Source organism: Hoplias malabaricus, chromosome X2 (genome assembly GCF_029633855.1).
Source record: "Hoplias malabaricus isolate fHopMal1 chromosome X2, fHopMal1.hap1, whole genome shotgun sequence".
Taxonomy (NCBI): domain Eukaryota; kingdom Metazoa; phylum Chordata; class Actinopteri; order Characiformes; family Erythrinidae; genus Hoplias; species Hoplias malabaricus.
The window spans coordinates 8,864,233-8,878,902 of NC_089819.1; the positions used below are offsets into that span (position 1 = coordinate 8,864,233).

The 14,670-nt window shown below is 37.5% G+C and overlaps 1 protein-coding gene and 1 pseudogene across 2 annotated transcripts in view; both read left to right on the forward strand.

Moving 5' to 3' along the window:
- The window catches only part of LOC136676576 (uncharacterized), a 310,723-nt pseudogene that overhangs the window by 118,845 nt on the left and 177,208 nt on the right, over positions 1–14,670 (forward strand).
- Positions 1–14,670, forward strand: part of LOC136676763 (uncharacterized) — a 31,403-nt gene that overhangs the window by 3,515 nt on the left and 13,218 nt on the right. Inside the window, exons 6-16 of one of the 2 annotated variants that reach the window (XM_066653977.1) lie at positions 591–730; positions 1,776–1,844; positions 2,575–2,711; positions 2,811–2,965; positions 3,116–3,233; positions 4,781–4,850; positions 5,045–7,162; positions 12,484–12,552; positions 12,838–13,131; positions 13,925–14,209; positions 14,283–14,366. In XM_066653977.1, the coding sequence (XP_066510074.1) occupies positions 13,086–13,131; positions 13,925–14,209; positions 14,283–14,366 (415 nt within the window). In that variant the 5' untranslated portion in view covers positions 591–730; positions 1,776–1,844; positions 2,575–2,711; ... (4 more) ...; positions 12,484–12,552; positions 12,838–13,085. Of the gene's footprint in view, positions 1–590; positions 731–1,775; positions 1,845–2,574; positions 2,712–2,810; positions 2,966–3,115; positions 3,234–4,780; positions 4,851–5,044; positions 7,163–12,148; positions 12,278–12,483; positions 12,553–12,837; positions 13,132–13,924; positions 14,210–14,282; positions 14,367–14,670 lie in introns of those variants that run through there. The other variant, XM_066653976.1, reaches the window with a different exon arrangement.

Genomic DNA, 14,670 nt, shown 5'->3' on the forward strand with positions numbered 1-14,670 from the left:
TTGGCATGTCATTGCTCCTAAGGATTTTTAGGATATCTTTAGGATATGTCTTCTAAACCACCAGAAAGCAACATTTGATCAACACAGTTTTCTTCTGGGCTATTAAGAGTGTTTTAAATTTTGTCTGCAGGACTAATATGTCAATGTTTGCTAGATGATGGCCAATTCTCATTTTTGGTGTTCATCTGAAGTGCTTTTATTTTTATTTTTTGTTTAGAGAAGTGAATAATTAAACTCCATATAAATGTAAATGTAATTCAAGAACAATAAGAATAAGAAATTTTAAATTGCAGTTGCATGTCTTTGTATGTTTTTGTTATGCATTGTCTGGTACAATAATTGTAAAAAGTGATTTTTCTTTTAGAATTTTATAAAATGAAAAGAAAAAGACACTAAATGGTGACTGGACTCAAAACAACATAAAGGGGTTACTTTAACTGAGCAGATTAACTCTTCTGTATTCCAATTTGAAAACTTGCACTTTAATTTTTTGGGACATACTTTATGTATAACAATCTATTTTGTTATATGTACTAAATATTTTTAGTATGTGTGTGTTTTTATTTTTTTCCCCTCTTTTCTTTTCACAGAGATGGTGCAGAGCATTTGCACCTTATGGATTCAGTGTGTCTGTGACAACAAATAATGGCATTGAGGCAATGAACAACTCGCTGAAGAATTTTTATCTGAAGCTTTCAGGGTCCAGTACAGTTTCTTCGTTGGCCGAAATGTATGTGAATTTTTACCCAAACATCTCCTGTCTTATGCTAAACTAAATTATTGCTATAGCAGTGAGTACAAATTATACAGTGGACTTATCCCAGAGTTCTTAAAGCTATTGAGGCTGCCTCTTTTTATGGTGCAGAAAAAGTGCATGACCTGGGGAAAGGATGCTTTCAGGTTAAGAGTGAACAGTCAGCTCAGTGGTATTCTGTGGATCTGTGGATAGATGTCCAGTTTGTTAGTGTGTCTCCTTCAAGTCTACATTTCTCCCTTGCAAACACATTTTTGTCATTTTTAACAATTCTGAAATTTCATGGGAAATGTTGAGCTCCAAGTACACCAATAGTCCATATGTGATCTTAGACCGGGATGCTCTATTGCAGGGGTGTCAAATCAGATCCACGGAGGGCCGTGTGGGTGCAGGTTTTCTTTCCAACCACACAGAAGCCACACCTCATTCCACCTGTTTTTAATCATTGGATCTAATCAATAGATCTTGACTTTCAGTAGTGTGGGGCTTTTGCGTGGTTGAAAAGAACACCTGCACCCACATGGCCCTCCGTGGATTTGGTTTGACACCCCTGCTCTATTGAATGAAACTCAGAAAACGTTAGAAGAAAAGAAACACACAACAGATGATGACACAGACTATGTCTCTCTTTTTTCCAATGTGGGTATCTTCATTTCATTTTCAGAAGATAGCACAAGATGTAAACAAAATAAACCAAGTGCTCAGCAAGTATTGTGAGAAAAACTGAAGATTCTTCAAGATGCATCATACCTCTGCATGAATAAGGAATTGTTGAAGAATGAAGCTTCAGTTGTACACTGTCTTGCAGAAAAACTCAGAAGGTCTCTGCCAAAAGAAAACTGTCTGCCACTTGTCAGTAATTCAAAAGATGCTGCAAAGCGGAAACTTGCACCAATTACTGAAACGACACAAAAAATGCCACGCTAGCAAAGTAAAGCTTGAAGACTGTCTTGGTAAAGTTGTTAGCTTTATCAAATAAATGTAGATTTACAGTTAATTATTTATTTATTTTTATTTCCAGGTTACATTCAGCCTGATCAGCAAATTTCTGTGAAGTCATGTTCACACTGCTGTGTGATCATTGAAACTGGTAGGGTATACTCTTTTTATTCATCTGAATTTCAGGATATTTCATGTAGGAGAAAAATAAATACATGTACAGTGAATTGTAAATGTTTATGACCAGTAACTTTATGAACAGGATTACAAATAAGTGGTAATGAAAGTTAAATTACAAAGGAAAATAGAGGACAGAAAATTATATTTTATTTTTAGTGATTACAGTTTTGTTGGCATATTTAAACAAATAGCATTGTCTGTACTAAAAGAACACTCAAAGACTACATTTGTGCAGTGCAGTATGAGAAATGTTGAGTTTTTTCATCATTTTAAAAGAGCCACTATTAGTGCATTGTCTGTGTATCAAAATATTGTGATGCATATCGTGTTACAGTATACATTTTTTATGCGTGTAATGAATATATCTTTGTATTGTGATTGTATTGTAATTAGATCCTATGTTTTTTTTTTATTGTATACCAAGTGCAGTAGTTAATTAAAAATACTGATATTAACATTGCAAAAAAACTCTGTTAGGCTGTTGACAGAGTTGAACAAGCATCAAGTTGTTGAGTCAGTCAGAGGCAGTCATGTTAGGTACCATGTCTATGGGGAGGTACTTGAGAGCTGATTTCAAGACGCTGGAGCATCCGGAGTGGTTAATGACAAGGTAGAGTTAGGGCAAGATTGTCAGATGTGAGGCACTTTTAGATAACCCTACCGAAACATTCATTTTCTCTTTTCTTTTTACTTTTTACAAGTAATAAATAGCTATTTGGCTGTCCTGAAAAATGAAGTCAACAGTGAGCCCACTCAACAAAACCACATTTTTAATATTCCCTCATACATGGCCGTTTTGTGGGAAACAGATAGATGTGACTCTTGGATGTTTAAAAAGGTAAAATAAATATTGTTGTCTGTTAGTTATGAACAGTTAATTTTATTAAATTGTAGTTTATATTGATATTTATGCTGATATTTCCTCTGTGTACACCAGGTTCAGTTCTCCCAGCTGAGGTGGATTTTTTTCCCCATCAACATCAACTCAAATCACTGGTTACTTCTGGCAGCAGATGTTACCAGAATGGAAGTATCCATTCTGGACTCTGGAGGCAGTTGTGTGAGAAATGACAAATACCTGACCCTGTGGATGTATGTTTTATTATCTTTGGGATATAATGTGATAATTCTGCTAAAATATTAATTGAGATTAATGTTGGCCTATTGTTTAAATTGGTAATGTTTTTGTTGTTTGATACTGATGTTAACCTCTATTATTCATTGGATTTTGTGTTCACACAGAAGTTACATGAATGCACGGAGCAAAGTCACAAATGAGCTTTCAGGGGACTGGAGAGTCTGTAACCTCGTGTCAGCAAGACAAGAAGATGGTAGCAGCTGTGGCGCTTTTGTAATGCTGGTAAGACAATGCAGTGATGGGCAACCATTTAATATATTTATTTTGATGGGCATCTCAAAGTACCTTCACCAACAGCAAAACTGTCAAATGAGACAACACTACAAAAAATGTTAAATCGTAAATCTAGTCAATTATTTAACTCGGTTTCCCAAAAAATTGGAATGCTGTGCAAGTGAGTGACTGGTTAAAAACTGCAGGCAGTCCAGTTTAGCACCTGGACTCTTACTTTTTTTTAGTCCATGCAGAATGTCTAGGTCAGGGGTCGGCAACCTTTACCACTCAAAGAGTGGTTAAGTAAAATACTCAATGTCTATTTGAGTCCTTGTAGTAATGGAAAAAACGTCGAACTTAAATTATCCACTGGCAGCAAACAAAAAATGCTGTCCTCTCTTTGCGTGCCGTCATTATTTTACTGGCATCGTGCAGTCAGCTGTCAAAAAGTTCAAGAAACCGCACACTGGCGGGTGTCGCACATTGGAAGTTGTGACGTGTATTAAGAGCGACAAAAATATTTTAAATATTAAAATATATTAGATGTTACAAGATCGCCATAATCTTCATAGAATTACATTTTGAAAATGAATGCACTAAAATAAAATACCTTTTAATTAAATACTCATTAAGGGCGGCACAGCAGGTAGTGTCGCAGTCACACAGCTCCAGGGACCTGGAGGTTGTGGGTTCGATTCCCGCTCCGGGTGACTGTCTGTGAGGAGTTGGTGTGTTCTCCCCGTGTACGGCGAGTTTCCTCCGGGTGCTCCGGTTTCCTCCCACAGTCCAAAAACATGTTGGTAGGTGGATTGGCGACTCAAAATGTGTCTGTAGGTGTGAATGTGTGTGTGTGTCTGTGTTGCCCTGTGAAGGACTGGCGCCCCCTCCAGGGTGTATTCCCGCCTTGCGCCCAATGATTCCAGGTAGGCTCTGGACCCACCGCGACCCTGAACTGGATAAGCGCTTACAGATAATGAATGTATAAATACTCATTAATTATTTTCAAAAGCTGAGCCGCATCAGAGAGATCAAAGAGCCACAAGTTGCTGACCCCTGGTCTAGGCATTGTCTTGGTGACATGAGCTAGGCCTTCTCTGGAAAAGATCTGGATGGCAGCATGTTTCTCCGAAACATGTATAATTTGAAGGCAGTAATGCTGCCTTCACAGATGTACATGTTATCCATGCTATGTGCTCTAATGCACCCCCATACTATAAAGGATTCTCACTTTTGAACTGTCATGCTTGGAACTTGGAGGACATGGCAGTCATTCATTCATTATCTGTAAGCGCTTATCCAGTTCAGGGTCGCTGTGGGTCCAGAGTCTACCTGGAATCATTGGGCGCAAGGCAGGAATACACCCAGTCCTTCACAGGGCAACACATGGCATTCATGATTTAAAAAAACTTCAAAATTTTGATTTGTCAGACCACAGGACATCATTGCATTGCTTTAATTTACATTTTGCACAGGTTTTTGCAACCAGTGTATCTAATATTTCTCATTTTTTTTATATTCTTGTAAGCTTATAATAATACTGTTTAACTTTGGGATAGTATAATTTTTACAGGAATTTCAAGACTAACTATATGGAAAATGCTTGAAATAAGCAACACTGCTAATACGGTGAGAATTTTACATAACATGTTTTTATAATACTCCTACAATAATCTCAAAATGAGAAATATATATTGATTAGGTTTGAAAATTTTGTACACAAGAAATAACAATCTCATTCTTTATTTATACCGCGACCCTGAAATGGAGAAGCGGAGAAGAAAATGATGATGATGATGATGATTCTTTATTTATGTCTATAGAATGCACTTGCCCTCACAAGAAACATAAATCCTGCCAGCCTTACTCAGGCTCATGCACTTGCATTGAAAGCATATGTGACTCACAAACTACTGCGGAATGACAAGGGGCCTCCTTCACAGTCAGTATGTGACCTTCCATGGTGCAACAATCCTACAGGACAGACTTGGTGGTTGGCCTGTGATGTCTGTGGAACATGGAGTCACTTCAAATTTGGGGGTCTCTCTAAAAGACCAAGAAGAGATTATGTATGTCCACTCTGCAAAACCCAGTATATTTAAAGTGAATATCATCATTCTAAATCTATACTTAATGTCCAGTTTATTTTGTATTTATGAACCTTTTTACCAGGTACACCTCCCTTACAGATACTGACTGTAACCCATTTGTGGCTGCATTTTTATCAGTTCCCATCTTCTCTGCCCATATCTACCTGTGCAATACACACCATATTGATGGCAGGAAAACAAAGCTAAACATATTTAAGCTAACAAAGCTATATATATATATATATATATATATATGCAAATCAAAAAAATTGAAGTCACTTTTGTTTGTACTCAATTATAGGAAAAACATGCAACCTGTCTAGCAAAAACAATTAAAATATGCAAAGTGAAGAAAAAACTGTGGGTGTATTAATGACAAAACACATTACAGATAACTCAAATGTCCAATGTTGTTTAGGCAAGAGTTTATTCAAAGAATTCATCTAGCAAGAAAGAGTTTTGTAAATGTTCATAAATAGTAAAAATCATGGCTGGATCACTAAAAAGAAGTACAAAGACAAAACAGATTGATACATTTGACACATTGATAATGTCAAAAATCAAAGTACACAAGTAAGTAAAAAAGAAAAATTGGTCTACATTGTTCATCAATGCGTATCACAGTCTATGGTATGCACAGTCCCAGATAAAACAACCAAATAACTCCCTTTGTAGATGACCTGTGTTTAAACTGCAGATTAAGCTGGGTCACGCTAATAGGTTTTAGACAGTAGTATTCTACCAAGTCTTAGAATGTTCTGTTATGTAGGCAAAAAAAAATACATATGCATTCTGAGCCTACAGACTACCCAAAAATTTTTTGTACAGATGTCAGACTGAAGACTCTGACTGAACAGTATGTAATGTTACACAAGGATTATTGGACCAGAATGATTAAACCTGTATGAGTCTTATAATTTAATTAAAGAAAATAGACCAAATAACATCATTGAGAATCTTACAAGACTGAACAAATTTACAATGTTTTGTGTACAAATAGTATAAGGATTTACATACATGTGCAGTATACCGAAATAACTATAAACAGAGGTGTCCAATGTCCAAAAACACCAGACTATCCAGGTGTTTGGGCACTGAATGTGGCATGGAACCACTGTAAACTACTGACAGGAAACACGAGACGGACTATCCAGGTGTTTCAATACTGAATGTGTTTAAGCGGCAATATCGCAGCATTAAACAAAAGTACAAACCCTAAAACCCATGTGAACTCAGAAAATGACATTTTAACCTTTATTGTTCGTAGTCGAGTTGCCCGTTGCAATGAACCACATACTCCTCTCAGTCTCTTTTCTTCAAATGCGCACGAGTGTTGACCCTTACAATGCTCCTCACTGCCAAAAATACCCACCCAAAAAAAAAAACACCCACAAAAACACGTCATACTCCACATCCTTGGCTTTTAATGGGCGCCTTGCTTGCCTCGCGGGCCTGCGCAGATAGCAGTGGCTCGCGGCGTTTACTTGTTTATATTACCAGACGTGATAAAGAGCAAAGGCTCTTCATCTAAAATCACTGTAGATATAGTAAACAGTCACAGCAACAAATATTTTTTCAAAGTGTTAACAGTTATGTTAAGCTATGTGTTCTGTTAAGAGGTTTCTAATATGCTGTGAGAAGCTGATTTATCAATATTGGATTAAAGGCAGAAAGCCCGCCCTCAGGTGTTGTTTTCAAGTATTGCAATTATCAATTTAATTAATTGAAAAAAAAAAACTTTATTGACCAGCAGTAGCAGTCCAGCAAAACAGTAATGGCTTCGCCTCTCAGTTCATGAAGTCCGGTTGGAATAAAGTACTGCACACATCTTTGTTTAATGTTGCATTGCCGGTATGTACCAAAGAAATTATTTATTTGTGTTAGATATAGCTTACTTATGTATTATTTTACTGTAAAATGAGTATTTTTTTTGTGCAAATTACCCGCGATTTGCGGTGTTGGCCAAGATGTTGTCGGTAGCGTTAGTTTATACATATGGAAGTATCTAATGATGTAACTCGGTGGAAATTGGGTATAAAGTGCATTATGTGCTGCACATATTCATGATTTATTGTATCGTTTCTCTCGTTTTCAGTTTCACCCTTTTGAGTGTCATTAAACCTGCTGACAACGGTCTTCGGTCTCCAGAGTTGTGATATGATAAAGGTGTTAAATAGCCTTTGCGTCAGACATGCACAAGTAACGGCACACTATGCACATCACTTAGCATTCGTTTATCGGCATACATTCAGAGACACATCTTAAAGTAAGTGTATAAAGGAACAATACAAACAAAACCTTTATTATATGCCGCTCTGGATAAGAGAGTGCTAAATGATTAAATGTAGTAAACAAAATAATAGAAATAGTAAACAATCTTTTAATAAGTGAAGGAAGGTAAGTAATATAAAACAAATAAATACACTTTGAATTTCTGTAATAGTTTGTTAAAATAATGAACGAAAATTTTTACTAACATTTAACGCAAAAAACCAATCAGTCTAGTGTAGGTCCTGTGGCAAGGAACAATTCAGCTGTGTACCTTGACTGTTCATACTTCACAAGGATGCTGATAGTGACCTTATGAAATGAAAAAATAAATTATAAAATAGCAAGAATAGCAATAAAAAATATTATAGTTCATAACAGCATTACTGAACCAGTTGTAAATAATTTAAAAAAGGGAATTATATATGTAAAGGCTTCACATTTGCTTACTTCAGGCATTAGGCTCTGGACCCACAACCGCCCTGAACTGGATAAACTTACAGACAATGAATGAATGAATGGAGTCTGTGTAAGGTTGCCAGTAAACATTTTGACAGCAATTATTTGATGCTGTGATTTAGAAAATATATGAAATAAAACAAAAAAGGAAATAAAATATTGTGCATGCTTAATTACATAAAAAAGTAGTAACGTGGTATAAAAATGCACATCTTACAATTGGCCTACACCACAACCCATATTTCTGAATATGACCACTTTACTAAATCAAATTTCTAAGATGATGCAAATTAAAGGTTTACCTTTTCCATTCTCAAGAAAATGAATTGTATACTTAAAGTGCCGCTGATTAAGATGCTTCAGTGAAGCCGCTTGTGCTGCAGTACCTGTACTCTTTATCTACAAGTATATTCCTGAAATCCTGAATAAATCAGTCAGGATTACACATACAAGTCTATAGTAATGCTACACTAACACTATGTTGTACTACTACTGCTACTAATAATAACAGTACTTTAGTATTAGGTTCTAGTCAGGCTTGCCTACATAATGCCTTATAATTTTAAAATTTCTAGTCAATGTAAGCAGTTTATGTAATGTAATATAGAAATTGTTGGTTTACCTGACATAATTTAGCTCTTGCTAATTACATGCCGTTACGACCTGATAAGTTTACCTGACTCAACAAAATGAAAATAACCCAAAGGCGAGTGCCGCGGGACAGTATACGAGCGCCGCTGGACGACGGTAACAGTTCTGCTCTTACTGCTGCTGGTTACTTAGACCTAATGGTGTCGAGTCAATGCGAAGGGAATACGCAAGATGTTTAAGGAATTGCACAACACCTTTGAACTCCTTTGAAAAAGGCTTCAGCGAAAACTAACTACTGGTTAATATTAAAGCTCTCCAACGTCGTTCTTGACCTTATTCTGAATGTGAGTAACTTTAGTTTAACAAGTAATATAAGCGGTTACAAAAAATGTGTGTACTCTTGACTCATATTGACTTCTCGTGCCTTTGTGTGTACGTATCGGTATGTGTACAAAATACTTGTCTCAATAATCTTTATTCGTTGATGAATTAGATCCGCACGTGCTGTCTCCCGTAAACAGAGGCTAGAATGGGATTATTTATGTCTGTTGTTCAGTTTGAGCTCACTCTTTATGGTTGTGACGCAGTTTTTTTTAAGCAGTCCAAAAAAGACTTTATGGTCCAGATTAATATTAATTTTCGGAGAACCCGATTCCAGCATTTAGTTATTTGTCGTCGCTTTTTCTTGATATTAAAGAAAATATAATTTCACAGAGAATTGTAAGTTGGATACATTATTTAAGTCCAGAAGGGAAAAGGGTTTGTAGACTTGCATCGCCGGCTTTAGCCCCATGTCGCGAGGTAACATGAATAATATTAAATATAACAACAATAATCTGGGTTGAGTTATGTTTATTTATCATCCTTGGTATAAAAGTCAGAATCGTTGTACAAAATAAATAAAAGCACTTGAATATAAACATGTCAAAAAACGCTAGTCAAAATTAGCTGTCGGCACGTGGACAGGGGAATCCCGGAATATGGTCTCCCTATTCCTAAATTACAAATATGTAGCTAAAACAAACAACATTTAAATGAATTTAAAAATATACCTTTTATTATCGGCAATATGTTGATTTCAGGTTTACATTTAATTAGATAAAATGCATAAGTAATTCATGGTCGTAAAATCTGTCGCTGTCGTTGACAGAAGCCGTTTAAACTCCATCGAACATTATTAGGTCCGAGCTGTATTCCTGTCAGTGATCCGTGCTGATGTCCAGGATTCGGTCTTTTCCGCGCGTACAAATATTACTGTCCATTTCAACTCCGAGCTCCGCGTAAAACTCTGTTTGACCTGGAGCTCCGCGCCGTCATTTGAACGAAACACACCGCGCAGCCTTATTCGACACCTAAAACGTTTCGTAGTACGGCAGCCGAGAAGAGCCAATACGTCTCAGGGCAGGCGGGAACTCAGAAGGACTTGAGCTGGAGTTCTGGGCGGCCTCTGGCAGTTTGTTGTGCAGTTCATTTCCAAACCGTGTTATTCATAGCTACAGACGATTTTAGCCTGCTGTTATTATGATGGACTCATTTCATTAGCGAAACTGACTTTAAGTGACTTACACTTGTCTTTGAAAAATAGCACCTCATGTCCACCTTCTTCTTTTTTTGCTGCCATCCTCACTCGCTTTTGACACCCACGATCCACCTGAGTCTTCCACAGTAATACACGCTGATGGATGGAAAGTTTTCCTTTCAGTTCTGACACTGCTCACAACCAAACCAAAGAGACTCATGTGAGAACAGGGAAAGGTCACATGTATTATGGGGAGGTAGGACTCGAGCAGAGAACGTGATTGAACCCTTTCTGCACATCTAGGTTTTAGTGATGTGTCGGTCGCGAACGAACCGGTTCAAAGAGCCGGCTCTTGTAAGTGAACGATGAGAGCCGGTTCCCGTCTACGACCGAGCCATTTTTTTCTAAGGCTTGTCATTCAACCAATCAGAGAACAACAATCAAAGCTGAGACACTTGGTTTTCCTGAATGCCAATCTGCCTTCCAAAAAATAGTTGAAGAAAATGTTAAATCGGTTAAATGTTTTGCACTTTGCAGAGTACAGTGGAACCTCTACTTACGAACTTGATCCGTTCCGTGACCGTTTCCGTAAGTGGAAAAGTTCATTTCTCGAGTCAATTTCCCCCATTTAAAATAATGGAAAAGCAATTAATGCGTTCCAGCCCCCACCCCGAAAGTCACCGTTTTTGCACTGATATATGTTTACAACACTCTCAAATGAGTAAAAACATACATGTAGCAGTACTAAAAATAAAAAAGAAATACAATTAATTATTAAAATTTATTGGAAACAATAATAAACGACTGGCTGGAGGTGTAACTGGCTGTATGACGGGAGGTGGGGGGGTGGAATAACGGAGAGTAGGCGGGTGAATGTGGGGAGACGAAGCGTAGATACGGCTTAACTTAGCACGAATATCGATGTCTGCTATTTACACTAATGCTAAATTGCTAAAACTACAATTCGCTAATCTTAAAAGCTCGAGGGTCAAGAAAACGAGAGAAAATGGGTCAATGACACAAGTCTGGGCGCGCTGAGAGATTCGCCTATTGGGGTCAGTGGCCATTTCCAGCCGCCGGCTCGGCGGAGGCTCGGGTTCGTTTATAGAGTCGTGGTTCGTTGGTGGAGGCAAACAAAATATTCAAATGCCTGGTTCGTATCTTGGAAAGTCCGTTAGTAAAGGTTCCATTGTATTTGTTTATTTTATTAATCAGAAATGGATGATTATTTAATTTAATAAGCTATTTTGTAATACCTACCTTTTGGGTTCCATTGGCTATATTTCAGAGTTTACAAGTGATTTTTATTAAGGTGATTAAACAAAAATCCAGTTATTTATACAATTGAATGTGTGAGTGCAATCAGTGAGTTATTACAAGACAGTCATAAAAACAATTGGCCATTGCAACACATTATTTTTAATATTGAATAATAATATATTGTCCATATAGTCATGTACAATGTAGGTAATATTGTTCTGTACCAGTGGAAAACAAAAGGTAAAACAAAGAGCCATTTAGGAGCCGAAAGAGCCGGCTCTTTATGAAGAACCGAGCCAAAAGAGCCGGCTCCCCAAAAAGAGCCGAAATTCCCATCACTACTCTAGGTCAATGAGGCGTTGACAGATCCGTTTTTTTTATTTTTTTGGAGGGGATCAAATTATTGGATATTGGTGGGGATGCGTCACTTCCGCCCATGCTAATTCTACGCCCTTGATATATACTGTATATAATTTATATAATTATTATAGATAAATAAATACATTTACAGCTTTGGGGGCAGCACGGTGGCGCAGCAGGTAGTGCCGCAGTCACACAGCACACAGCTCCAGGGACCAAGTCCTGCTCGGAGTGACTGTCTGTGAGGAGCTTGGTATGTTCACCCCGTGCCTGTGTTGGTTTTCTCAGAGTGCTCAGGTTTTCCCCCACAGTCTAAATACTCATGTTGATAGGTGGACTGATGACTCAAAAAGTGCCTGTAGGGGTGTGTTGCCCTGTGAAGGACTGGTGCCTCAGCCAGGTTGTGTTCCTGCCTTGCGCCTAGTGATTCTGGGTAGGCTCAGAACACACCGCGACCCGTGTACAAAGTACCTCAAAAAGATTTTAGAACAACAAAGTGCACTTCTATGGTAAGTGTAGTTGATAAAATTGAAAATGAGATTAGAAACAAGGTTGATTTTATGTTATGGCTGATAATTGTACATGTAAATATATATGTTGCCATTATGTTTCACTTCTGGCCACTGTGTGATGAGATTAGGTTGCAGGATAATTCTGTATAAAAAAAAAATCAACAATTGCAATGTTTCAACTGAAACTTTTTTCTTTTATTTAGATCTACAGATGAATCCCATTAATTGGCTGTGTGTGTGTTTTCTGGGACTGGCTATGGGACTTCTTTTTGGTAAGTGTGACGTATTCTTATATCACCAGAAGCCAGAACTAGATTATTGTCATTTGTTGCCATTAATTATTAAAGCTACTGTGAAGCATGAATAGTCAATACATGTAACACACAGAATCTGCACACACAGAGGGAAAAAAAAACTCTTCACAGACTGTGACCACAACCCCAAGATATTTACCTGCCATGTGTTGAGCAATGTGCCATCAAACAAATATGTAACGTATTATTTCTGTTGTTGAATTGAGTGATGTATTTGTTGTGATATTATTTTTTCTGCTGCAGTGACACCTCTGGCCACCTCCGATTCACTCCCAAAAACACAGAAGAGTTTGAACGACTCAGCATCTCTTAGCTGCGACATCCAATGCTCAGGCGTGGTACAGTGGAAGAAGAAGGAAGAGGTGGTAGCCGAGTGTGGTCCAGAGTCTAAAACAGGTCTCAGGTTGACCTGTTCAGTAATTTAAGGGAAAAGTGTCCTCATCATTCCTATTGTCAACTTCTCAACCAGAGGCCTATACTCTACCTACTGTATGGGCATTCCAGTACTTCACTGCCTACAATTCCTTCAGCTTCTGGGTAAGTTCCTATATTCAGTAAACAAGTATAACATCTGTCCATTCCAGGCTCCATTCACAGATATGCAAAGGTAATGTAGACATATTATCATTTTCTTTGCAAGTTACGTTTGCTCACTGGTTTCACAGAGGTAAGAAAATGATAATATTATCTAAAGGGATTTTCTTTGATATTTTAGCCCAAAATAAAGGTGGTGAACATAGTTACAGTTTGGCTGTTGATGTGTTCAGTAATATTAAAACTCAGACCTGTCTCTGAATATTACTGGTTCCTATTAGTGTAGCTCTGTGCTCAGTAGATGGCAGGCTTGTTAAAGTCACTGGAAAAGAGATTGCTTAATTAGTTTTATATCATTCCTTTTTTGTTTTACAAGAATTAATAATAGATACTCACTTCACTTGCCCACACAACAGAATACCATACAATAAAAATATAATTCATTGTGTGCCTTTCTAGAGTTCATCATATTCTGTACAGATTGTTATGTAAATAGTAAAATCTAGAAGAACACAAGACTACTGATGTCATAAATAGTACATTGTGCAGTGAGAAATTCCTAAATGTTAACACTGTATTGCATTATACACAATATACTGCAGTGTTTATATTTTAATAAAAAATATAAACGTTATATTTTCCTTTGTTTTCACTTAATTTTGTATAGCTTAAATAAGAAAATTGAAATTTATTTATTTATTTATTTATTTTAATTATTATTATTTTTTTATGTTTTTGTGTATGTGAGTTGATTTGTTGTGTTTTGTGTGTTTTTTTTACATATTACATATTAAAGCTCCACAGTTGAATTATGAAAAGAATGCTGGTGAAAATCTGGAATTGGATATGTACATTCCTGAACCTGTGAGAATAATGTTGACGAAGCCTGGAAACAGCTCTCCAGTGCAACTGTGCAGTGTGAACGGACGTCATCCACAGTGTCTTTCTGAGTATCAGCAGAGAGTCCTTCTTGTGATGAACACTTTTTTTCTGAAGGAACTGATGCCCTCAGACACTGGTAATTACACTATACAAGAAGAGGATGGCACAGTGGTCAGCATTTCTCAGGTGACAGTCTCAGGTGGGTAGGATTCCACATTAAAATATCCATCCATCCATCCATCCATTATCTGTAACCGCTTATCCAATTTTAGGGTCGCGGGGGGTCCAGAGCCTACCTGGAATCATCGGGCGCAAGGCAGGAATACACCCTGGAGGGGACGCCAGTCCTTCACAGGGTAACACAGACACACACACACACACACACTCACACACACTCACACACACACACACACACACACGGACACTTTCGAGTCGCCAATCCACCTGCAACGTGTGTTTTTGGACTGTGGGAGGAAACCGGAGCACCCGGAGGAAACCCACGCGGACACGGGGAGAACACACCAACTCCTCACAGACATTAAAATATCATCCTCTGATATCTTTGTTTACTTTGTCTCTGTGTTTCAAGTGTAGGAGCATTAAACGTTCACATATTACTTACCTTGATTAGACGTTCAGTATCTTGCTCGATTTCACTCA